The sequence below is a fragment of the Dermochelys coriacea genome, chromosome 9, assembly GCF_009764565.3.
Source record: "Dermochelys coriacea isolate rDerCor1 chromosome 9, rDerCor1.pri.v4, whole genome shotgun sequence".
NCBI classification, from domain to species: domain Eukaryota; kingdom Metazoa; phylum Chordata; order Testudines; family Dermochelyidae; genus Dermochelys; species Dermochelys coriacea.
Window position 1 is genome coordinate 56,180,820 of NC_050076.1, and position 26,090 is coordinate 56,206,909.

General features: G+C 44.2%; 2 protein-coding genes across 8 annotated transcripts in view; one reads left to right on the forward strand and one right to left on the reverse strand.

The window, feature by feature from the left end:
- Positions 1–26,090, forward strand: part of THAP4 (THAP domain containing 4) — an 81,083-nt gene that overhangs the window by 43,099 nt on the left and 11,894 nt on the right. For 2 of the 5 annotated variants that reach the window (XM_043492419.1, XM_043492420.1), the window contains one exon: positions 10,733–13,332. The exons of 1 other annotated variant lie outside the window; for it this stretch is intronic. In XM_043492419.1, coding sequence (XP_043348354.1) covers positions 10,733–10,891 — 159 coding nt within the window. In that variant the 3' untranslated portion in view covers positions 10,892–13,332. Of the gene's footprint in view, positions 1–10,732; positions 14,062–26,090 lie in introns of those variants that run through there. 2 more of the 5 variants (XM_043492421.1, XM_038417192.2) reach the window with 2 other exon arrangements.
- BOK (BCL2 family apoptosis regulator BOK) overlaps positions 18,804–26,090 on the reverse strand; it is a 34,340-nt gene continuing 27,053 nt past the window's right edge. For 2 of the 3 annotated variants that reach the window (XM_038417208.2, XM_038417209.2), the window contains one exon: positions 18,804–20,014. In XM_038417208.2, coding sequence (XP_038273136.1) covers positions 19,889–20,014 — 126 coding nt within the window. In that variant the 3' untranslated portion in view covers positions 18,804–19,888. The remainder of the gene's footprint in view (positions 20,015–26,090) is intronic. The other variant, XM_043492428.1, reaches the window with a different exon arrangement.

Genomic DNA, 26,090 nt, shown 5'->3' on the forward strand with positions numbered 1-26,090 from the left:
CACCAGCTGCTGTATCATAGCAGCAGTGCCATATCTGCGCTGCTTTAGCTACTTTAGTGTAGACATACCCCTAGACATAAGGTATGGGAAGCAGGGTTGGAGACTTCCAGTAGCCTACTTCCAAAGCCAAGATTGTTCCTTGCTTCCCCCAACACCCGTAGATGTGACAAATGACCCGACACGAAATAAATGTGTTTGTCATAGACTACCCACACCCACTGCCACTTGTACTCTTTATGTGAGGCAACCAACCTTCACCCCTCCCACATATAGTACCTTCTGATCCAAAAGAGGCGTCCCTCCATGCATGCTTCCTCCTCTCTATGCCCATTTCCCTTTACTCCGTGCTTGTTTGCTTATTTTTTGAGAAGCAGTGAACTCCCCTGGCTTCCATGATCTGCAATGGCTTTTTGTCTCCATCAGGGACCCAAATCTCAAACTAAGTTTAAGAAAAAAACCTATAGTTAATAGGAGTAACAAATTATTCACTTTGTTTCCTTCTTCCAACATTCAGCTATCATTATCCATTATTTGTATTGTGGTAGCATCTAGGACCCCTGGTTGTGGATCAGAACCCCATTACAGTAGGCACTGTACAAACACAGAACAAAAAGACCCTGCCCTAAAGCGCGTACAATCTACTACCCACAATAAGAAAACACTAACCTGTTTAAAAACAAGTACATTCATAAAATCCATAGTTTTTGAATGGGATGAAAACCCCTGAGCTAAAGCAGAGCACTGCATGTCACAGTGCTTTTGCTGAGACATAATAAAGGTCCTTCTAGTGGCACTACAGAGCCCATGTGATGAGTACTCTGGCACACCAGGGGGTAAGTATTGCTCCATTTAACCTGCCAATTTTAAGCCTCAGCAGTCATGGCATCTGCATGGCATCCTTCTGTGATTTGGCAGGGTCAATGCTAGAGAGCAGTCAACATGACTCATTTTGAAAATTAAAGACCCTTATCTCCTCTTATGGGAGGGTATCCTATTTTCAGTCCAATAAACAGCTACCTGTTACAAGGTGGTGGCTGGCCAGGGTAGTAGTTATTTGAATGTCTGCTAGATCAATGGGCTGGTGTTTTTTCTGGAAATTGTGGGTATATATTTCATGGCTCTGGCTCTTTCCACAAGCATTAAACACACTCATAGAGAACCTTTCATTTTTATTTGCATACATATTCATGATGTTTTTAAAAGGATGACTTTGACTTTGCTTTAAATGACTTTAATGTCAAACTAAAGAAAGACTGACTCCGTCACAAAACCAGCCTGAAGGCCAACCTGTTCCATTGTGATCATGAAAGAGAAAGAAACCTTCTTGTCTCAGTACAGTCCTTTCTAACCAACATTATTCTAGAAAAACCTTTCTTGCACACTAGATTTCAGAGTCATTTGCTCTCTGGAGTTACCATAGACTCATAGAATATCAGGGTTGGAAGGGACCTCAGGAGGTCATCTAGTCCAACCCCCTGCTCAAAGCAGGACCAATCCCCAACTAAATCATCACAACCAGGACTTTGTCAAGCATGACCTTGAAAACCTCAAAGGAAGGAGATTCCACCACCTCCCTAGGTAACGCATTCCAGTGCTTCACCACCCTCCTAGTGAAAATTTTTTTTCCTAATATCCAACCTAAACCTCCACCATTGCAACTTGAGACCATTACTCCTCATTCTGTCATCTGCTACCACTGAGAACAGTTTAGATCCATCCTCTTTGGAACCCCCTTTCAGGTAGTTGAAAGCAGCTATCAAATCCCGCCTCGTTCTTCTCTTCCGCAGATTAAACAATTCCAGTTCCCTCAGCCTCTCCTCATAAGTCATGTGTTCCAGTCCCCTAATAATTTTTGTTGCCCTCTGCTGGACATTTTCCAATTTTTCCACATCCTTCTTATAGTGTGGGGCCCAAAACTGGACCCAGTACTCCAGATGAGGCCTCACCAATGTCGAATAGAGGGGAATGATCGCGTCCCGCGATCTGCTGGCAATGTCCCTACTTATACAGCCCAAAATGCCGTTAGCCTTCTTGGCAACAAGGCACGCTGTTGACTCATATCCAGCTTCTTGTCCACTGTAACCCCTAGGTCCTTTGAGGTTGGGGAAATGGGAATCCATAGAACTACTGGATCAGCAATGACTGGGACCACTGTTGAGGCAACACACTCTGATTTTTAATGAGTCAGTTTGTATTGTTGAACTGTGACATCTCCCTCTAATTTTGGGGGTACCATTGACTGGCTACTATAATAGTCCGGTCCAGTCCTCATTAGCTAAAATGAGTATAGCTCTGCAGTGAGTCTTTAAAGGTGAGAGATCTTAAATTTGGGGATTAGGAGATCCTCAGATATATAAGCAACTTCCCTCCATGTATATGAAATCACAGACACACACTGTCCAGAAGGAAAAGATTTGCATTTTGCTAGCTAACTCCCTTTTGAAACAGGGTAACATGAGTGAAAAGTGATGAAAGCTGCACAGAGAAAGCCTGAATAGTACATTCAAAGGAGGGAAAATAACTGATGTGCTGATGATGGTAACAATGGGTACCTCAGACTGTGTAGCTCAGAGAACAGCTAACTAAGGCTGTGTCTACACTTCGAGGTAGGGGTGTGACTCTTGCTGATATACACATAAGAGTTAGCACAAGTATAAATAGCAATGTAGCTACAGGTTTCAGAGTAGCAGTCATAGAATCATAGAATCATAGAATATCAGGGTTGGAAGGGACCCCAGAAGGTCATCTAGTCCAACCCCCTGCTCAAAGCAGGACCAAGTCCCAGTTAAATCATCCCAGCTAGGGCTTTGTCAAGCCTGACCTTAAAAACCTCTAAGGAAGGAGATTCTACCACCTCCCTAGGTAACGCATTCCAGTGTTTCACCACCCTCTTAGTGAAAAAGTTTTTCCTAATATCCAATCTAAACCTCCCCCATTGCAACTTGAGACCATTACTCCTCGTTCTGTCATCTGCTACCATTGAGAACAGTCTAGAGCCATCCTCTTTGAAACCCCCTTTCAGGTAGTTGAAAGCAGCTATCAAATCCCCCCTCATTCTTCTCTTCTGCAGACTAAACAATCCCAGCTCCCTCAGCCTCTCCTCATAAGTCATGTGCTCTAGACCCCTAATCATTTTTGTTGCCCTTCGCTGTACTCTTTCCAATTTATCCACATCCTTCTTGTAGTGTGGGGCCCAAAACTGGACACAGTACTCCAGATGAGGCCTCACCAGTGTCGAATAGAGGGGAACGATCACGTCCCTCGATCTGCTCGCTATGCCCCTACTTATACATCCCAAAATGCCATTGGCCTTCTTGGCAACAAGGGCACACTGCTGACTCATATCCAGCTTCTCGTCCACTGTCACCCCTAGGTCCTTTTCCGCAGAACTGCTGCCGAGCCATTCGGTCCCTAGTCTGTAGCGGTGCATTGGATTCTTCCATCCTAAGTGCAGGACCCTGCATTTATCCTTATTGAACCTCATTAGATTTCTTTTGGCCCAATCCTCCAATTTGTCTAGGTCCTTCTGTATCCTATCCCTCCCCTCCAGCGTATCTACCACTCCTCCCAGTTTGGTATCATCCGCAAATTTGCTGAGAGTGCAATCCACACCATCCTCCAGATCATTTATGAAGATATTGAACAAAACGGGCCCCAGGACCGACCCCTGGGGCACTCCACTTGACACCGGCTGCCAACTAGATATGGAGCCATTGATCACTACCCGTTGAGCCCGACAATCTAGCCAGCTTTCTACCCACCTTATAGTGCATTCATCCAGCCCATACTTCCTTAACTTGCTGACAAGAATGCTGTGGGAGACCGTGTCAAAAGCTTTGCTAAAGTCAAGAAACAATACATCCACTGCTTTCCCTTCATCCACAGAACCAGTAATCTCATCATAAAAGGCGATTAGATTAGTCAGGCATGACCTTCCCTTGGTGAATCCATGCTGACTGTTCCTGATCACTTTCCTCTCCTCTAAGTGCTTCAGGATTGATTCTTTGAGGACCTGCTCCATGATTTTTCCAGGGACTGAGGTGAGGCTGACCGGCCTGTAGTTCCCAGGATCCTCCTTCTTCCCTTTTTTAAAGATGGGCACTACATTAGCCTTTTTCCAGTCATCCGGGACTTCCCCCGTTCGCCACGAGTTTTCAAAGATAATGGCCAAGGGCTCTGCAATCACAGCCGCCAATTCCTTCAGCACTCTCGGATGCAATTCGTCCGGCCCCATGGACTTGTGCACGTCCAGCTTTTCTAAATAGTCCCTAACCACCTCTATCTCTACAGAGGGCTGGCCATCTCTTCCCCATTTTGTGTTGCCCAGCACAGCAGTCTGGGAGCTGACCTTGTTAGTGAAAACAGAGGCAAAAAAAGCATTGAGTACATTAGCTTTTTCCACATCCTCTGTCACTAGCTTGCCTCCCTCATTCAGTAAGGGGCCCACACTTTCCTTGGCTTTCTTCTTGTTGCCAACATACCTGAAGAAACCCTTCTTGTTACTCTTGACATCTCTTGCTAGCTGCAGCTCCAGGTGCGATTTGGCCCTCCTGATATCTTTCCTACATGCCCGAGCAATATTTTTATACTCTTCCCTGGTCATATGTCCAACCTTCCACTTCTTGTAAGCTTCTTTTTTATGTTTAAGATCCGCTAGGATTTCACCATTAAGCCAAGCTGGTCGCCTGCCATATTTACTATTCTTTCGACTCATCGGGATGGTTTGTCCCTGTAACCTCAACAGGGATTCCTTGAAATACAGCCAGCTCTCCTGGACTCCCTTCCCTTTCATGTTAGTCCCCCAGGGGATCCTGGCCATCTGTTCCCTGAGGGAGTCAAAGTCTGCTTTCCTGAAGTCCAGGGTCCGTATCCTGCTGCTTACCTTTCTTCCCTGCGTCAGGATCCTGAACTCAACCAACTCATGGTCACTGCCTCCCAGATTCCCATCCACTTTTGCTTCCCCCACTAATTCTACCCGGTTTGTGAGCAGCAGGTCAAGAAAAGCGCTCCCCCTAGTTGGCTCCCCTAGCACTTGCACCAGGAAATTGTCCCCTACGCTTTCCAAAAACTTCCTGGATTGTCTATGCACCGCTGTATTGCTCTCCCAGCAGATATCAGGAAAATTAAAGTCACCCATGAGAATCAGGGCATGCGATCTAGTAGCTTCCGTGAGTTGCCGGAAGAAAGCCTCATCCACCTCATCCCCCTGGTCCGGTGGTCTATAGCAGACTCCCACCATGACATCACTCTTGTTGCACACACTTCTAAACTTAATCCAGAGACACTCAGGTTTTTCCACAGTTTCGTACCGGAGCTCTGAGCAGTCATACTGCTCCCTTACATACAGTGCTACTCCCCCACCTTTTCTGCCCTGCCTGTCCTTCCTGAACAGTTTATAACCATCCATGACTGTACTCCAGTCATGTGAGTTATCCCACCAAGTCTCTGTTATTCCAATCACGTCATAATTCCTTGACATCACCAGGACCTCCAGTTCTCCCTGCTTGTTTCCAAGGCTTTGTGCATTTGTATATAAGCACTTGAGATAACCTGTTGATCGCCCCTCATTCCCAGTATGAGGCAGGAGCCCTCCCCTCACAGACCTTCCTGCCTGTGCTTCCTCCCGGTATCCCGCTTTCCCACTTACCTCAGGGCTTTGGTCTCCTTCCCCCGGTGAACCTAGTTTAAAGCCCTCCTCACTAGGTTAGCCAGCCTGCTGGCAAAGATGTTCTTCCCTCTCTTCGTAAGATGGAGCCCGTCTCTGCCCAGCACTCCTCCTTCATGGAACACCATCCCATGGTCAAAGAATCCAAAGCCTTCTCTCCGACACCACCTGCGTAGCCATTCGTTGACCTCCACGATTCGACGGTCCCTACCCAGGCCTTTTCCTTCCACGGGGAGGATGGACGAGAACACCACTTGCGCCTCCAACTCCTTTATCCTTCTTCCCAGAGCCACATAGTCCGCAGTGATCCGCTCAAGGTCATTCTTGGCAGTATCATTGGTGCCCACGTGGAGAAGCAGGAAGGGGTAGCGATCCGAGGGCTTGATGAGTCTCGGCAGTCTCTCCGTCACATCACGAATCTTAGCCCCTGGCAAGCAGCAGACTTCTCGGTTTTCCCGGTCAGGGCGGCAGATAGATGACTCAGTCCCCCGGAGGAGAGAGTCCCCGACCACCACCACCCGCCTTCTCCTCTTGGGAGTGGTGGTCGTGGAACCTCCAACCTCAGGACATCGCATCTCATGCCTCCCAACCAGCGGAGTCTCCTTCTGCTTTCTCCCCCCAGACATATCATCTGGTCCACTCTCCGCATTGGTACCTGTGGAGAGAACATGAAAGCGGTTAGTTACCTGTGTCTGTGTTACTGGAACCCGGACATTCCGCTTACCTCTTCTGGAGGTCACATGTTGCCAAGCTTCTTCACTGGCCTCTTGGCTCCTCTGTGCAACCTGCTCTACATCTTTAGAGCTTTGTGCCCCTAGAAGGCTATCCTGAGTTTGGTCCAGAAAATCCTCAGTCTCTCGTATACAACGCAGGGTCGTTACCTGTTGCTCCAGACCTTCAATCTTCTCTTCCAATATGGAGACCAGCTTGCACTTTGTACAGACAAAGTCGCTTCTGTCCTGTGGAAGAAAGACAAACATGGCACATCCAGTGCAGGTCACAACAGCTGAATTCCCCCCTTCCATATCACCTACCTACTACGGAGCTTCCTCAGAGACGTTGGCAAGATGTAAGCCTCACTGGGCTCACTCCAGGCGAACTCCCAGGCAAACTCCTGCTGTGAGCTGCTCTGCTGTCCCCGCTGCTCCGCTGCCGCTCAGCTGGTTCGCGAGGCTCCGGCTATTTTTAAACAGCCAGGCTTCCCTGACGCAAACACACAGACACCCTAATGCCCGCCCCCTGCAGTCATGTTAGTCTGTATCCGCAAAAAGAACAGGAGTACTTGTGGCACCTTAGAGACTAACCAATTTATTAGAGCATAAACTTTCGTGAGCTACAGCTCACTTTATCGGATGCATAGAATGGAACATATATATAGTAACAAAGTTCCTCCTTTACCGTGGTGGGTCTTACACTTATTGGCAGATTTGCTCGCTTCGGAGATTCACAGCAGCCCTCAGTTTGGCCATGTTCATGAACCCACAGTCCAGGTCAACTTCTCCTGTGTCTGACCAGGAGTTGGGAGGTTTAGAGGGAACCCGGGCCCGCCCTCTACTCCGGGTTCCAGGCCAGGGCCCTGTGGATTGCAGCTGTCTGGAACAGCTGTGCAACAGCTACAATTCCCTGGGCTACTTCCCCATGGCTTCCTCCCAACACCTTCTTTATCCTCACCATAGGACCTTCCTCCTGGTGTATGATAATGCTTGTACTCCTCAGTCCTTCAACAGTATGCATTTGCACTCTCACCACCTCTTGCTTCCTGCTCCTCACACACGCACCACAAACTGAAGTGAGCTCCTTTTTAAACCCAGGTGCCCTGATTAGCCTTCCTTAATTGATTCTAGCAGATTCTTGATTGGCTGCAGGTGTTCTAATTAGCCTGTCTGTCTTAATTGTTTCCAGAAGGTTCCTGATTGTTCTGGAAACTTCCCTGTTACTTTACCCAGGGAAAAGGGACCTACTTAACCTGGAGCTAATATATCTGCCTTCTGTCACTCTCCTATAGCCATCTGGCCTGACTCTGTCAAATATACATACAGATAAGTTGGAAGTTACCATACAAACTGTGAGAGGCTAATTAGTTAAGATGAGCTATTATCAGCAGGAGAAAAAAAAATTTGTAGTGATAATCAAGATGGCCCATTTAGACAGTTGACAAGAAGGTGTGAGGATACTTAACTTAAGGAAATAAATTCAATATTTGTAATGACCCCGCCACTCCCAGTCTCTATTCAAACCCAAGTTAATGGTATCTAGTTTGCATACACAGTAGCACTGGTAGCGGCAGCAGAGGCCCGGCTGAGCCACATTGAGTACAAACCCACCTGCAACCGGTAAACTCTAGGAACCCATCAGGTTCTACTGAAATTATTCTCCCTCTGGTTGCTGTAAAATTCATTGGAACTTTTATTCATGTGAAAATCATATTGCCCTTTAATTTTCTCCCAGTGCAGTACAAGATTGGCAGCAACTTTTCATTTTCCTTTGACCAGCTTTACTCCCTTTTGCTTTGACCAGCTTTACTCCCTTTAATCCTTTGATCTCAGGCCATTGGTCACCTGAGGGAGAACAAAGCCAGACAGATCCCTGCAGTGTGAAGTTTGGAATTCCATTCCTCAATGCAATCAAGATTCTACATCTCCCATAAGCTTTTTAAACAAAACTTAACTCTCCTGAAATTAGCCTCTCCTACCACATAGTGCCTTGGAACCAGATAGAGGCTGGCCCCTGCGCTCAAGGAAGGAGGGCACAGAGAGCTTCCCTTAATGTGCCTCTCACACAGGAGCCAGCCCCAGCTGCAGTGGCTTACTCTTGCTATCCACATGTAAAGGAACATGGCAGAGGAGAGTGTACACAGCAATGGCTGCACTCCTGAGAGCTCCCAGAGACTAGTGTACCATGAGGGGTAATGCCCCTGAGAATTCCTTGTGGGCTGTGTGGCTCACCAAAGGCCAGCAACTTACAGGCAAAACTGAGCACTCAGCTCGCTGAGAAGAGCTTCTTAGCACGCAAAGCACTAATACCAGGAAATAGCACACGCTGCAAATGCAGAGACTCACTACTCTGCCTTGTTTGAAACGTCCAGTTGTGGAACCATAGAAATCAGAGCTGGAAAAGACCTAAAGGACTATGTCATTCAATTCATTCCCCTCTCTGTAGACGATTACTTCTTATTTTTTAGGATTTGGATAATGGGATCAGAATTGAGATGATTAGATTTGAAGTGTATCAATGTTGCCAACTCCAAGTATTCAAAAATCATGAGTCAGGGCCTGAAATAGTGAGTTTGTCATAGAAATCATGAGATTTTAAAATTGTACCATTTGTATTCTTTTTATATGTCTTCTAATGCTGAAGTATTTAGGGTTCACATTTTCAAGCTTTTTGCTACACTCTGAGCACTAGAAACTTACTAAAAAATAAGAAAAAGCTGAGATTCTTGGGTAATAAAATCATTTCAACAGTTGGAGCTTTTAAAAAAACCCAAATATCATGAGACCTGCAATACATGCATGAGAATTAGCAATTTTGCATTCCCTCTGAAGCACCTGGCATTGGACACTGTTTGAAGACAAGATACTGGGCTAGATGGACCTTTGGTCTGACCCAGTATGGCCGTTCTTATGCATAATATAGAGGTGATTACTTGACATCTTAAAATATGTCATAAACACTGAAACAAAAGAACCCCCTTCAAAAATATTGTTAATGTTAAAGGAAGTTTAAGAGTTTAAACACAAAAGTCAGGAAATTTTAAAGTAAGGTTCTCGCACCTTATTTTGTTGCTTACATTGCAATCTTTCATTGTGCAATTAATTACACAATATACAGTGTGTGTAGAAAGACAAAATGTGGCATAAGCCCTTGTAAGGCTATCAGGAAATGGTGCAGTTCATTTGTATTTGCTGAGGTAAATTACTTTTCTTTTTCTAGATATCTGACTAATCATTAAGATCAGCCATTTCTATTGCAGAGAGGCACATTGCACATGGTCTAACCAGTCCAGATTGAGTTAGTTTTGAGATTAGAACAGAATAGTTGATTTAGTTGGGGATTGGTCCTGCTTTGAGCAGGGGGTTGGACTAGATGACCTCCTGAGGTCCCTTCCAATCCTGATATTCTATGATTCTATGAATAGGAATTTTCAGTTGCAGCTTCATGTTTCCCATAATTGATTCATCCCAGGACACACCTGTATCCCAGCAATATCAAAAAGGGGTGGTCTAGTCCTTGCTCCGCCACTGATCTGACTTATGAACTTGGCAAGTCATAAAGCCTTTCTGTACTTCAGCTTCCATAATTTGGAGATAGTGCACTTTAATAAGGGCAGGAAGTGTTGTGGTTTTTTCAATGAAAAGTACAGATCATTATGAATGATAAAGTGGTGTGGTGCCCAGCCTGTACAACCTGTGTTATATCATCTCCCCCACCAAATTGTCATTAGTTTCCATTAGTTAGGAAATGCAGTTGTGTTGCTAAGGTTGCTCAGGCAATAAAAATCAAGGCAATCACCACTTAAACCAGTATTCACATCGAGCCTCAATCTGTATGCCATCCCACCCAGATATCAAAATGCCCAAACAGCCCCATAACAGATACATTTTCAGTCTAACATAGAACCACTTCCTCACAATCATACTGGAATGCACAAGCTAAACCCCAGCCTCAGACAGATTACAATAAATTGCCTATAGACATACATGTACTGGTGAAAAGTCTAGTGTATTAGCTGTAGAGGAAAAGGGCGGAGGTTGGAGTTCAGCTTGTGAGTGGCTGTCAGGAACTGGAGGTGCACATTGTGATTGGTTCTGTGATGTTTTAATTGAAAGTGGGTTTGTTGTATTGCTGCACTGTGTTGGTGTGTTACTTTGTGTGTGTGTGTGTGTGTGCGCGCGCTTGTGTGCATGGGTGAGTGTGTGCTAAGGGATGCAAGTTGTGTGAATGTCTTGTTTTTTAGTGATTGTGTTGATGGGAAATACATTTGAGCAGTCTTAACAGTATGACAGTGTTTTTGTGAAAGCCTCATTCTTTATTCTTTCTCCCTGTCCATAACTATTTCATGGGCAGCAAGAAGTCCTACAGCCTAACACAGCTCACCACACCCCCATGATAACATGGATGTTGTATGTTACCCCACACACATTATCCCTATCACTTGTTAAACCTCAGCCACTCACTCCCAGGCCAACAGACTTCCTCAGGTCTATCAGACCAGGATCCTCTTGAAGGGAGCAGCTGCCTTTGGAGTACAATGGAAAACTCTGTGTCTGTGAGAACGTATATATTTTTACATTGTCATTCTTACCCTCCCTCCAAATCCACCTTCTCAATGCCCCCTGTTAATCCTAGGGACTAGGACAGAACAGGAGGGAATTATAGCCCACATTGTCAGAAACATGGAACATACAGTCCTGCTGCAGAGGCAGCTGCCTCCTCTACTACTGGCTGCTTCCATTCTCTGATGGAGCTGAACTTTTCTTGGTAGAGATAAGTAAGGTTTTTCTAAATTAGGGCAATAACTGTTTGTGTTAAAGAGTCGCTTTTGAAAAGTGGCATATGCCCAAGGTATTTTGAAAAAGTGTGCATATGGGTGGAGTTTGGAGCTTCAGGGAACTGTGCTTCTTTAGCTAGATGGGGATAAAAAATGGTGAGACTGGCAGAGCCAAATGTCAAATTTACAAAAGGCATCATTTAAAAAACCTTTCCTCTGCAAAAGAGCCTGAATATTTGACTCTAAAAAATTATGGAAAATTCCACTGTCCTCAGTAAAGAGATTGTATTAAATTGGGGCCGATTGTTAAATCCTTAAGGAGAGAAATATCAGGATTAAATCCTGCTTTAACTACAGATCTCAACACAGTCCTAACTCTGGAGTCACAACCAATGCCTCCATCATAACAAATGTTCCTGTTATGTTTGGTGTCTCCGATGCTGAACCACTCTGAGATGATAATGTAAATAAAGCCATTAGAAGAAGGACAAATGTTTTTTAAGCTGTTTGTTTTTAAAAGCAAGAAAGAGTTTGGTCTAAATCTTGGAGTCTGTAGATATAAATATATACAGCTGACAACAGCATCTCATTAAGATATATATCTTTTGGAAAGTATTTTGTACAGTATGGTCCAAAATTGTGGATCCATTGGGAAACTTTTTGACTGTAACACTGTCCTTTGCATTTTCAGTTCTTCCTTTCAGTTGAACGCACCAGATGTAATGAATTTTTAAATTTGACTAGTTGATCACATTAAATGTAACCACTTGGCAGAGCTATCAGACTGAGCTCCCTCAGTCCCTGAGACTTCATTTCCGCTAATCTCTGGGACTGTGTTCACCATGAGAAGGAGCAAAGGGGGCCAAGTAACATAAACAAATCTTGTGGATGACGTGCAGAAAATCTGCACTGAAATAAGTCAAAGGGCCAAACTGCTGAGCATGTGGAGTCTATGCCAAGATACTTTCAGGCACCGCTGATTACTCAGGGCAGTCCTGTGCACTTATATGTGGGGTCATATGATCACTTCTATGCAAGGCTCCATATAATCCAAATCTGCAGCTCCATATATTCCATCTCTTGCTGCAGAATTGTGCTCCAGGATCAAAGCTTTCAAAATGATGGGCCTGATTCTCCACTCTCTTGCACCTCTTTTATGCTGGTGTAGCTCACTGACTTGAAGGAAGCCTTTATGGTACCTTGAAGATGTAAACCAATACAGTGCATCTTCCTGAGTCTGCTTACGTTCTGAAACAATAGCTCTGAGAAATGTAAACTGCCCTGCTCAATTCAATGGGTTAAATCTGTGATCTAAGCCTGTCTATACTAGGGATATTTGTGGCAGTGTAGCTACAGCAGTGCCAGGTCCCCACGTATATGCTCTGCACTGATGTGGCTTACCCTATATTACACCAGTGACACCACTACAAATGAGATGAGTGAAGTGTCAATATTAACTATTTCACTGCTGATCATTTTAGCAGAAGATAATGTGTTTAATCCCAAAGGCCCAGCTCCTCAAAGGGATTTAGGTTTCTATTTTAAGATTCTAAATATCTCTGAGGAGCTGGGCCAGACTGCTTCCCCCTCAGCTGCCCAAACGTCCAGCTTCCCCCTGATAATTTCTTCAGTGCAATTAATCATGGTCAACACAAAACTTTTGGACGTATTGAAAGCTGCCAGTGTGTGAATCTGATGTCAAAATAACTAACCTAGGGAGTTGCTGTACTGATTGTATTATTAACTCTCTTAATTACAGGCCTAATGTTTTCATTTAAATGAAGCTACTTCATAATTTCCAGTCTGCCCCAGCTGGCTGCTGCAGAATTCAGGAAACATGTTGCAGAATTTAGGTCCAGCTTGTTACAGAGTACATTGGAGTTTGCTGCTAATAATCATCAGAGATGGAATTTGGCTTTGCTTTATGTGAGCAGTCATTTTCCATCAGAGGTAGTGATTTGTATTTGAAATTTAGCAAACTGGAAATGAGGTAAGAATGGCCAAAGCCCTAATGGCTGCTGCTATTCTGCCGCAGGAGATGCTTTTAAAGAATGTGTAACCTCTGACACACAGCCTGTTTATTAGTGTGTTTGTTTCCATTCAATGACTGGCATATTTTTTTAATTTCCATCTGTCCTACTGCAGGACAGAGAGAACTGCCCTGGGGCCTAAAGTCTGAAAGGTGCTCAGCAACCACCCAGAGGTGGCAAATTTTGTCAGCTATACTTCAGGCATCCCTCTTACTGTACACTGTTCTCAGTGTAGGACCAAGCTGTGCAGTACAGTGGTAGCCATCACTCTGGCAGTGGTTCTTTCTCTTAGGGGAGAAAGTTGCTCTCTGCTTTATTGGAGGGTACAGTGTGATTATTCCCAGTTTCTCCAGGTGCTCCTGTAACAAACAAACCAACAGTCCTTAAGATTTTGCCTGTGGAAGTCTGTCAGACATGAGAAGGGCTGGGCCAGTAGTTTTCAACTAAGGAAATAAGAGCCAAGCTTATTCTAGCCCCAGATGTTGGTTTACATCATTTAAAAAAAAATGCTAACCAGAACAAAATAAAGGGCTGTGTGTGTTTATTTCCCTCTCAGATTACCAGAAAATTTAGGCTCAATTCCGATGGGAAACTAGAACAGACCATCTCCATGGCAACCACTGCGCAGCCAATGACTCAGCACCTTCACATTACCTACAAAAAGGTGACACCTTAAAAATAGGAGGGTAGGGTTTCCCCGCAGAAAAGGCGGAGCCTGGAACCTAAGGACAGAAGCACTCTCCTATCTTGGTGACCCACATTCACACCTGATTACAGGAGGGGGAGGCAGGTGAGCTACACATGCTGTTGGAAATGTTACGCAGATATTTCTGTAACCGTATATATAAAAACCAAATAAAAAGCCTTTATTTTTATGGCTGTGGCTTTGGACCTTATTGCTGTGCGGGCTGTAAATTCCTCTGCTCTGGCAGTGATTAAACAAGGGGTTTCTCAGGCCTGTTCCCTAGTGAGTTAGGAGGACTGGCAGATTCAGTGTTCTAATCTCTTATATGATCTAAACGGATCGCCACAAAAACAAAACAGGAAGATAAAAGCAGTAGCGGTACAGGGTGTGACAGACAGAACTCTCCATTCCATCTAACGCAATACAGGCTAAAGGTTAGGAGAGAACACCTCCTACTGCAGGACAGAGAGAACTGCCCTGGGGCCTAAACCTGCAAGGTGCTCAGCAACCACCCAGAGGTGGCAAATACCCTCACCCCCTTTACTTCAGTGGGAGTGGAGGGAGCTGAGTAGATAGCAGGATGAAGCCGATAGAGAATCTGATCTAATCACTAGGAGTCATTCCATTGACCTCAGTGGGTTTCGGTCAGGCCCAGAACAAGTCCCCTCCCAGTACAGGATGGAAGGAGCTCTAGAGATAAGAGCCACACCTTCTTTAGTTTAAATGCAGAACACAATAAAACTCAGATTGACAGGCACATGATAAAGAAAAGCTCCAGAAGCTTTAGATAATGAGGGACTAGTTTCTGCAGCATTTTCAGTGACCTTGGTTTCATGGTTCAGCCTTTGATGGTAGCTGATATATAATATTAGAAATATCAGTAGGTCTTCATGCAATGGAATTAAATTTGGATCTAAAATTAAAGCCTTAATACACATGAGGCAGTTTGAAAGATAGTGAAACAACTACCTTTTCGGTGTGGGGAAGAGAGATCAGACAAAGTTTCCTGAGACATGGGACTGAAAAAATTGTAACTCACTTTATATGAGGGGGAAGCTATAACTTTGCCTAAACATTTCAAATGAATTTTATTCAAAATTTCTTGATGAGCTATACGTCATGGGCCTAATTTTGGTAAGGCTGGCTGTTTGTTGTAGTACCTATTTATTCCCTACAGATTTTATTTGAACATTTACCACACTGTCAGGTTATGGAGGATTGTATAAAGTTCACCAAGTAGGGCCACAATGTTTGGATTCAAAGAGGTTATACTCTTTTGTGAGGTTTTAAGCTCTATCTCCAAACCACTTGGGTTCAAGATGGTTATAGATGCTGTCAGAAGCGTATTAGATTTGAATACTACATTTTATTGTGTTTAATTGAATAGAACATATAGTCTTCATACCGCATCTCTAAGAAACTAACCCATCTACAGCAAATGTTTACATACCAATGATCATAAACATTTGGTTTAAAAACAAAAAGTTAAAGAAATTATAAGTCAAGAAAACTCTGGGACAGGTGTGTGAACATGCTATTAGACTGAGATTCTCAAAGTTATCTAGGGGATTTGGACACAATTTTCATTCATTTTAATTGGCCATCCAAATCCCTTATTGGCTTTGTATATTCTCATGAGGATTTTTTTAAAATTAGACTTAGATTGAGATTTTCAGTGTTTCTTTAAAAAAAAAAGGGGAGAGGGGAAAAAGGGAAAGTGAGGAAGTTTGGAGTTAAGATTTTACATGAGCTCTGAACTTTTTCTCCCTTGTCCAACTGTACCATGCTGCATCCAAATAATGAAAATGCAGGTCTGATAAACTGAAAAGTAATACAGTTTTTCTGAGTTATCAATAATGGGGAAAATAATGCAACTCTCAGCTCTCTCCTGTATAGAAAAGGTAAGGTCATCTTAGCTCTCTTAGCTGCTTTGATGGAGCTGGGAGTGCAGAGTCTACAACCACTACTAGTTAGAGGGTGGCGTGCAGCTGCTGAGGTGTTCAATCCACCTCAAGATGAGAGCTGGTCAAAATATTGCTGTTGAAAGATGCTGGACTGAAAATGGCTGTTCATCTTTTACAAAACAATTTCCGTTGGCCAAATATTGGGAATTTCATCGAGAGACTTCAAAAATGAAAATTATTGGGGTTTGGATTTTCATCAAGAGTACAGAAAATTGACAAAACAAAACTTAAATTTTTGTCAGTTTTTCACGTAGGGTGGGGAAGAATAAGCATTTCCCAACCAGCTCACGAATCACAGAAAGCTCTTCTGGCTAAGGACCACAGATAAGAAATGTAAGGTGAAATTTTTTAATTATTATTATTTACAAATAAGTTGGATGATGACTCATCAGTATCAGGTTTTTAATGGAAAGCAAGTTATTAATAGTAATAATACATACCACTTTTCTTATTAAGCTAAATAAAGTGGAGAAATTATCCAACACTCTAGGTACCCTTACCAATCACTTAAAAAAACAAAACAAAAAAACACACACAAAAAATTTAAACCAAGAAACCAGGAGTAACCTTCCCACCCCAAATAGGGAAGGAGAAATAAGGAAGAATACCCCACCATACCTAAATATTATTCTTTGAACAGTGTAGGATTTAAGCACCTTGTTGCATCAGGGCATTGCAGTATAACTGCCATGTGCACTACTGCAGGTATAACATCTGTTTCACTAACAATTATTATTGTCTATACATTACTACATGGGGTATGAAGAGCTGCACAGCATTGGCCTCAGGAGCAGCTGCATAAGCATTATTAGTGCTCCAAAACCTCCAGTCCCAAAGAGAGAAGAGAGTCTGCTGTGGAACATGTTCTGCCATTCCCCAAGAGCTGTTGGTTAAAACAACTCTGCCATGTCCTATTGTGCATAGTTTTTCCAGATAAGAGATTCCCAACTAAGCAGCAGCTGTACAAAATAGACTATAAGTAATAGGATGCTAACTTAAAATGTTAGGTGAATGATGAACAGTGGCACTTTCAGGAGGGTCCATTGCACTTGGTTTAGGGACCATGGAATAAGAGAAGAGTGTGATCGTAAAGTCACAGTCCACTACTTCAAGGATTAGAGTTCAGGGAAACCACCTTTACAAATTCCCTATTAACTGCAAAACCATATTTTCCTCCCCAGAGTGAATTTTCACAGCTTTTTCCAGGAAGATGCTCCTCTTATGTCTGCCTCTGCCAAAAAACTCCCCTTGCAGGGGCAAGTGCTGCCTATAGGCCCTTGGCGGGGGCCCTCTATGGACTTTAATAGAAGATGTATTGTAAGCACAAAGGCAGATTTTAGATACAGGTGATCAAAAAAACCTCCAAATCCTCTCTGGAGCTCTTCTCAAAACAAGATTAGTAGAATACCCTTCTGTATCATTTCACTATCAGCAATGTTTCCTGTTTTAATCACTGGCTGCCTGTATATATAACCCGCCCTCCCACCCACACACATTCCTCTTGAGCAATGTTAGTTTGTTTAATTCTTATCTTTTTGTTATACTGCCTTAATTGGTGAATTTAACTCATCAAGTGCCTTAATTTCGTGCATTTTCCCTTAGTGTTAGTGCTTTACTTACAACACATTTGTAGCCTGCAGCATTCTAATTCAAAGCAGCCTCTAAATCCTAATCTAGACAAAGATTTAATGGTGCAGCGCTGGATTGGGTTAGCCAGTTTGATTAACCCACACATAGACTAAAATGCTAGTCAAGACAAAAAAAGGCAGGTTGTATTTTACGATATGCTAAATTAGTTGAGTTAAAGCCTGGTGGGTAGCATAGGTATTACTAGTGATGTGGAACTGGTCTACAGATTTTTTACCATTCTAACTCTTTGGTTTAGAAACCAAAGTTTACTGTACATTTAAGGGAATAAGCTGTACTGATAAGCACTTTATACCAGTAGAACTGCCTTCACACTAAGGCATTATACTGCCTTAACTAGATCTACTTCTGAACAGACAGTTCTAGCAATACAAAAACGACATTTAGACCAGTCCTGAAGTGTTAGCTAGCTCGATCTATGACAATCCTAGGCCAGGTCTACATTTAAAAATTTTGCTGGCGTAGCTGCCTGTTAGGAATGTGAAAAAATAATCACATCCCTAACTGACACAGTTGTGCTGGCAATAACCCTAGTGTAGATGTCGTGATTTCAGCAAAAAAAGTCCTTTTGTCCATGTCTTGTTGGGGGGAATTGGTATAACGTGTAGTGGCAAAAGAAGTCTTGCTGGAGTGCGATGTCTACGCTGGGAGGGATTCTGGTATAGCTCTACCTGCAAACCCTTTCCAGTGTAAACAAGGCTTATGGCTGCATGCAGATTCAGTAGAAGGGGTGTGATGTGGGTTACTGCATTTTTATTATTAATGTGGAGGCAGCCAGAAGAAGGCTGTTTGGTTTCTTCAAGCCCAGAGCTCCATAAGCTTTCACACCTTCAGAAGGGAAAATGCTGTTTTTCCGATATAAATATAGGGTAAAGATATCCACCTCCCCAATATTCATGCACATTCCTACTCCAGAGAAACTGGTTTTCTGAGTAGGTCTAACCTTAGGAGCAAGGCAGCTGGCAGGATCTTGACCCAGGACTAATCTTTTGCCAGTGCAGCTCAGCTGAGACTACTCAGTCATTATGCCTTTGGAGACAGAGATATTTTTTAAGATGTGTTAACTAATGTGAGTTGAACCAGGCAAGCTGTAGTTTTAACAGGTTGGCTGGCTGTGGTAAACCACAGAGGGGAGCTCAGCATTTACTTCACCCAGCTAATGTATTAATATCCCAGTGCAGACAAGGCAAATTGTAGTTTTAACATGTAAAATACCCCTTTTCACCAGCAGTGACCTGACTTGAGTGTATGTCTTTCTCTCTACATCACTTTAGGCTGTTCTTGTATTTGTTTAAAAAACACCATTTTAGTTCACAGAAGCCAAACTCCATCTATTTTTATTGTCTACTACAAGAGAAAATTGCAAGTCAGAATTTATAATTTGCTAAAGGAGAAACATTTGTCACACTCAATACAGTTTTTCCCGCTCACAGCATGCTGCTCGCTTGTGACTTTTCTCCACATTCCCCCCCACCCCACATTGTACTTACATGCTCTTGTTCTTTGGCTCCATCTGAATCTCCTTCTAGAGAAAAAATTCATCCTCATTATAATGCTCAAACAAAGCTGTCATGTGAGAAGTGATGCTTTGTGCCCATCATTTTGTTCATCTGTGTAAATCACACTGATTGATTTCTAAACAGTCTCTGTCCCTGCTGTCCCCTTTGCAATTCATTGTTACAATACAGTAAGTTGGTCAGTTAAAGCATGCCGTATCCCCCAGATTGAGTTGTTCTGGTAGCCCTTACACTCCCAAAGTCACAACTGGTTTGTAAATTACTTTAGCAGGGGCATCTGCTGAAGAGGGCAGCTCAGTCAATAATCCACCACTTCACAGCCTACAAAGGTATCCCCTCAACCACAATGTGCCATGCACAAGGGCACAATGGTCAGGCTTGGATACAAAGGTGAAGACTGCATTAGCCCCTGATATACTGAGAAGAGCCTAACAAAGGGGACTTAAAGGGACAATCCATTTTTCAAGTGAGGAACACATTTTTCCCTCTGATACCATCTCCATGTCCCCCCTGGTTTCCCTGATACAGAAGTACAACTGTGTGACATGACCAGAAAATAAATACACATATGAATATCCACACCACACACAAGTAAAAGATTAGCCCATCAGTCTGCCCTGGGATGGACTTTGACCTGGCCATGTAGAAGTCACCAAGAAAAACAAGGGCTTCAAAAGATTACTCTGAATGTGAGAGAAGCCTCCTGTCACAGAGGAAAGGATGTTTACAGTTGGATAGCTGCTCTCTGCTGAAAGGAGAGGAGAGAAATGTTTCTGTTGGTCCCAGCCTCTCTTCTCTTCCTCCTCTTCAGCATCAGACAGGTCTACAGTTACTGTTGGTTCTGGGTGTGGGAGGAGCTGGGACTTGGGGTCACATTTGGTGACTGGAATCATCTCTCTGGTAACAGCACAAAGAAGATGGCCTTCAGGAAGTGACCAAAGCTACAAATGGCAGCCACAAGCCAATGGGAGCGAAGGCTGGGATCAGTATTCACCACACATTTTGTGATGTCTGCCTAAGGAGAAGGAAACAGAGATAATCAGAACACACAGAACCACACTCTCCCCTACCACCTCCAGTGGCACATCCTGGCCTCGGAGACTGTCTCACACCATGCCTCCTGCTGGGTGAAGCTGGGACTGGCCCATCACTGCCCCCAGCCAGCAATACTACACCATTTCCCCTCTGGTGCCTCCTTGCAGCAACATGAGTGTTATGAGCACCATCTCTGGCATTGCTACCCCCTGTAAGCTGTTAAATGACACCTGAAAGCACACGTCTTCCAACTGGGTTGCTGAACATTCAGCTCATGTGACAGCAAAATAAACTCTCTCCCCTTTCAAAAAGGACATCCTCAGTAATATCCTCTTCACCTACCTTCCTGCCTCCTTAGTATCAACCAGATTCTGCCCAAAGATTGGGCTGTTTAATTTCAGCTCAGATTGCTTTTACTTTTTCTCTTGCCTTAACGTTTTATTTGGATCTCAGTCGGCCAAATCAACCCCCCCTTAAGCTTTATTTGTTGACGTGTGCATTAGCACAGATGCCTCCTAGACGTGTGGGCTGATCTCAAAACCAGCTGCTCAGAGTGATCCTTAAGTAGTTAGGGGCATGTAAGCTAGCCTGAAAGGGAGAGGGCAGGAGGAGGAACCAACCTAACAGGAAATTCATATTAGAAGGGATATCTTCCGGCACTGAAAAGGTGAGGGTGGAAAACCTTTGGAGGGCAGGAATGAACAGGACTGAGTTGCACAGAAAACTGCATCTTTGGAGAAAAACCAAATAGCTGGCTTTGTGAACTGAGTCAGGAGATCTGGATTCTCTTTCTGCTTCTGCCATAGATTTCCTGGTGACCTTTAGCAAATTAACATGTCCCAAGTGGTTGCAGACGTGGCCACAGATTTTGGGATGCCCAATTTATGACACAAGTCCAGTATTTTCTCACAATGCTACAGTCTTAGTCTTTGGGGGCTTCAGATGCTCAGCACCTTTGAAAATGAGCCCCTATGTGAATCTCAACTTGGTCACCTAAAGCTAGTGGGAAGTTTGGGCCTTATTCTGTGCCTCTAGTTCCCAATTTGTAAAATGAAGCTAATGCTGACAGAGCTCATGGAAGTATTGTGAGTTTTAATTCATTAGTGTTTGAAGAGCTGTCTGAGCCTCTTAGATGGAAGGCAGTATAGAAAAGTAAAGTATTATGTTATAACCACACTCCTACCTTGCCCAGTAGCCTGGCCTCCCAGGTTTAGGATTACCTCAGTTTTTCATACACCCTTCAGTCCATTCCTAGAGCATCCCAATTCTCTAACAGGGAGCTCTGGTGAGCAGGGGTTGATGTAGGGCTTGCACCGATTGAAGGCACTGCTTGTTGAGGCACTGACATCAATGGGAGCAGAGTTGAGCCCTTCATGGGGAATTGTGATATGAACTATCCCAAACAATGTAAAGGTATATGCAAACCCCAACATTAATGTCATCTGTACCTGATGTCATAAGAGTTAGGAAAATCAGAGCTAGTGTGCCAACAGCAACCTTGGTGCAGCATTGCGAGAAATCTACATTCCAAGATGGGTCTTATAGGCCATGCAAAGTGAGGTCTTACACTCAACATGATGGCATTTCTTTGTTTGTCTGGCTGTAAAGAGAGAGCTTTTGAATGCTCCATCTCATCAACTTCAAAATTGCATGGAATGGTCTTGGCATCAATGGGCAGAAGTCTATTGATTTTGGTGAAATTAAAGAACCAGGAAGGGGAAAGGGGCACACTTAGCACTCCTGACATCTGATTAGCAGAGCACAAAGTCAGCCACCTATGTAACTGCTTAGAGATCTAAGAACCAGTTGATGGGAGCCATTAACACCTTCCAGTATAGCAATACCTACCCCCATCTCAGCTCTGTCCATCCCAATTGAATTTAAAATGGTGACACCATGAATGACTTCTCTCTGACAGAAAGAAAATAAATAAAAACGGGGCGGGGGGTGAGGAACACCAAGAGGCCTTGGAATGGGAGGAAGGAGGGAATAAGAGGGTATGGGGGGCATACAGAACCCCTGGCACGGGGGACACATACAGAGCCCCTGCAATGGGGACTGGGAGGGAAGTAGGGTGTCCTTGGTGTGTGAAATGAGCAATGAAGTGTGTGCCCCCCCCATTGTTATATAATCCTTCTGGATGCAACAATGCTACCTGTGTGTATCTACAGCTCTTCAACAAGGTGACATTTACACATCAGTCAGGAGCAGAAAGATTGCTGCAATTAATCTGAATTATTTAGATTACTAAAGGCCTGAATCTGCCACTCTAAGGCAATTGGAGAGATAAGGTGGGTGAGGCAATGTCTTTTATCAGACCTACGTCTCTCTTACATCCTGGGGCCAACACTACACTGCATACTCTAAGTACATATCAACTGAGGGCCTGTTTCTGCCAGGGTTACTCTTGGAGTAAGGTACCAATCAGCACAACTAACTGAGAATACCATCTATTCTACAAATCAATGCATTGGTGGAAACATCATTGGTCTGTATCTCCAGTCAATGGATGGAACCATTGCCTCACTCACAGACCCCCTTGTTAATAACTCTTCCCAGCAGGGGCCCCTACATGTCTGAGGCCTGCTTGGCCTGAAAGAACTTGCTTTCCCAGTCCAAAGCACTGGAAAGCCAAATGTTTCAAAGTTGGAAGGTGTCTGCTTTTTTCCAAATATTATTTGGTTAACAGCACTTCAGCCAAGTGTTAAATTAACCAACGTTTACCTGATAAAGCATCTGAAATGAGAGTTTCAAAGCTGTTAATGAAATCATTATTTCAGTGGCGCTGGGCTCCGATAAGCCATTGTGACAGCATTTCGCTGGCTTACTGCTGTTCAGCAAACATTGTTTAGCAACTTGCTCTTCTTTACTGCTCAGAGCTCCGGTATGAAACTGCAGAAAAACCTGAGAGTCTCTGGATTAAGATTAGAAGTGTGAGCAACAAGGGTGATGTCGTGGTGGGAGTCTGCTATAGACCACCAGACCCCGGGTATGAGGTGGACGAGCCTTCCTTCCAGCAATTAATGGAAGTTACTAGATCGCAAGCCCTGGTTCTCATGAGAGACTTCAATCACCCTGATATCTGCTGGGAGAGCAATACAGTGGTGCACAGACAATCCAGGAAGTTTTTGGAAAGTGTAGGGGTCAATTTCCTGGTGCAAGTGCTGGAGGAACCAACTAGGGGCAGAGCTCTTCTTGACCTGCTGCTCATAAACTGGGAAGAATTAGTAGGGGAAGCAAAAATGGATGGGAACCTGGGAGGCAGTGACCATGAGATGGTCAAGTTCAGGATCCTGACACAAGGAAGAAAGGAGAGAAGCAGAATACAAACCCTGGACTTCAGAAAAGCAGACTTTGACTCCCTCAGGGAATTGATGGGCAGGATCCCCTGGGAGAATAACATGAAGGGGAAAGGAGTCCAGGAGAGCTGGCTGTATTTTAAAGAATCCTTATTGAGTTACAGGGACAAACCATCCCGATGTGTAGAAAGAATAGTAAATATGGCAGGCGACCAGTTTGGCTTAACAGTGAAATCCTTGCTGATCTTAAATACAAAAAAGAAGCTTACAAGAAGTGGAAGATTGGACAAATGACCAGGGAAGAGTATAAAAATATTGCTCAGGCATGGAGTTGCAGCTAGCAAGAGATGTTAAGAGTAACAAGACGGGTTTCTTCAGGTATGTTAGCAACAAGAAGAAAGTCAAGGAAAGTGTGGGCCCCTTACTGAATGAGGGCAGCAACCTAGTGACAGAGGATGTGGAAAAAGCTAATGTACTCAATGCTTTTTTTGCCTGTCTTCACGAACAAGATCAGCTCCCAGAGTACTGCGCTGGGCAGCACAGCATGGGGAGGAAGTGACCAGCCCTCTGTGAAGAAAGAAGTGGTTCGGGACTATTTAGAAAAGCTGGACGAGCACAAGTCCATGGAGACGGATGCGCTGCATCCGAGAGTGCTATAGGAGTTGGTGGATGTGATTGCATAGCCATTGGCCGTTATCTTTGAAAACTCATGGCGATCGGGGAAGGTCCTGGATGAATGGAAAAAAGCTAATGTAGTACCCATCTTTTAAAAAGCGAAGAAGGAGGATTCGGGGAACTACAGGCCAGTGAGCCTCACCTCAGTCCCTGAAAAAATCATGGAGCAGGTCTTCAAGGAATCAATTCTGAAGCACTTAGAGGAGAGGAAAGTGATCAGGAACAGTCAGCATGGATTCACCAAGGGCAAGTCATGCCTGACTAATCTAATTGCCTTCTATGATGAGATAACTGGCTCTGTGGATGAGGGGAAAGCAGTGGACGTGTTATTCCTTGACTTTAGCAAAGCTTTTGATACAGTTTCCCACAGTATTCTTGCCAACAAGTTAAAGAAGTATGGGCTCGATGAATGGACTCTAAGGTGGAGAGAAAGCTGGCTAGATCATTGGGCTCAACGAGTAGTGATCAATGGCTCTATGTCTAGTTGGCAGCCGGTATCAAGCGGAGTGCTCCAAGGGTCGGTCCTCGGGCCGGTTTTGTTCAATATCTTCATTAACGATCTGGAGGATGGCGTGGATTGCACCCTCAGCAAGTTTGCAGATGACACTAAATTGGGAGGAGAGGTAAATGATTAGGGGACTGGAACAAATGACTTATGAGGAGAGGCTGAGGGAACTGGGATTGTTTAGTCTGCAGAAGAGAAGAATGAGGGGGGATTTGATAGCTGCTTTCAACTACCTGAAAGGGGGTTCCAAAGAGGATGGATCGAGGCTGTTGTCAGTGGTAGCAGATGACAGAACAAGGAGTAATGGTCTCAAGTTGCAGTGGGGGAAGTTTAGGTTGGATATTAGGAAAAAAATTTTCACTAGGAGGGTGGTGAAGCACTGGAATGTGTTACCTAGGGAGGTGGTGGAATCTCCTTCCTTTGAGGTTTTTTAAGATGAGATTTGACAAAGCCCTAGCTGGGATGATTTAGTTAGGGATTGGTCCTGCTTTGAGCAGGGGGTTGGACTAGATGACCTCCTGAGGTCCTTCCAACCCTGATATTCTATGATTCTATGATTCTACTGTTACTAGTTTGTAGCAACTGGAATTTGTTATATTCCATGGAGATTTTCCTTGTGAAGAGAGTCCTGCTGGAGGTGATTCCTGAGGCTGTGAACTCTTCCCACATGGGATGACACCCTAAAGGGTTAATTACTATTTTCCCCCAATGAAGGGGGAGCGTGGGAGCTGGCTTCGTGCTGCAGTCTTTCAGCCTCAGTCTTGCAGCTGCCTATCCAAGGTCTCCATACAGGCTTTCCTGTACCTGCACAGAGTACAGTGGCCCCTCTTGGCAGCCCCATCCCTGGTGTGTGCGTGTGAAACAGGAGGCGGGTGCACAGGGGAAACTTGGATTCAGTGCCAAGACAAATGAATGGCAGGGCAGGGTAGGGCAGGCAGCAGATTAATGGCCATCCTGGAACAGCCATTTCGTTTTGGCCAGTTTGTGAGCAGGGCTGGGACGTCTCCCACAGAAATGCCCAGGTCAAGGTGAAGAACACTCAGGGAAACAAGTGCAGCCTCAAAGAGAGGACTGGCAGTAGTCCACTGCTCAGAAGAAACCATGTTTGCACTTCGAAAGGGAAATGTCACCTTCCTCCAGCCCAGGGTCAGCTACTCGCTGACAAGCGCATGTCAGAGACAGCCTGCAACCCGGAGTGCAGGCAGCAGTTACAATATATTGGTTTGTCAGACTTGTAGCTCCTAGTTTTTAAAATAAGGAACCAGCAGCTGGTATAAATCAGCCTAGTTTCATCAAATTCAATGGAACTCCACTAATTGCACCATTCGGGGCTCTGACCCCTCATGTAGGGCTGCTAGGCTCTGGGAATTGAAAAAAGGCAGGGGACTGTTCACATCGACTGCAGATAGCTAGCACTGGTCCGACAACAGAGTTCCTATACCATGGGAATTCCAACATTTCACAATTTGATTTTCAGAGTAGCAGCCGTGTTAGTCTGTATTCGCAAAAAGAAAAGGAGTACTTGTGGCACCTTAGAGACTAACAAATTTATTAGAGCATAAGCTTTCGTGAGCTAC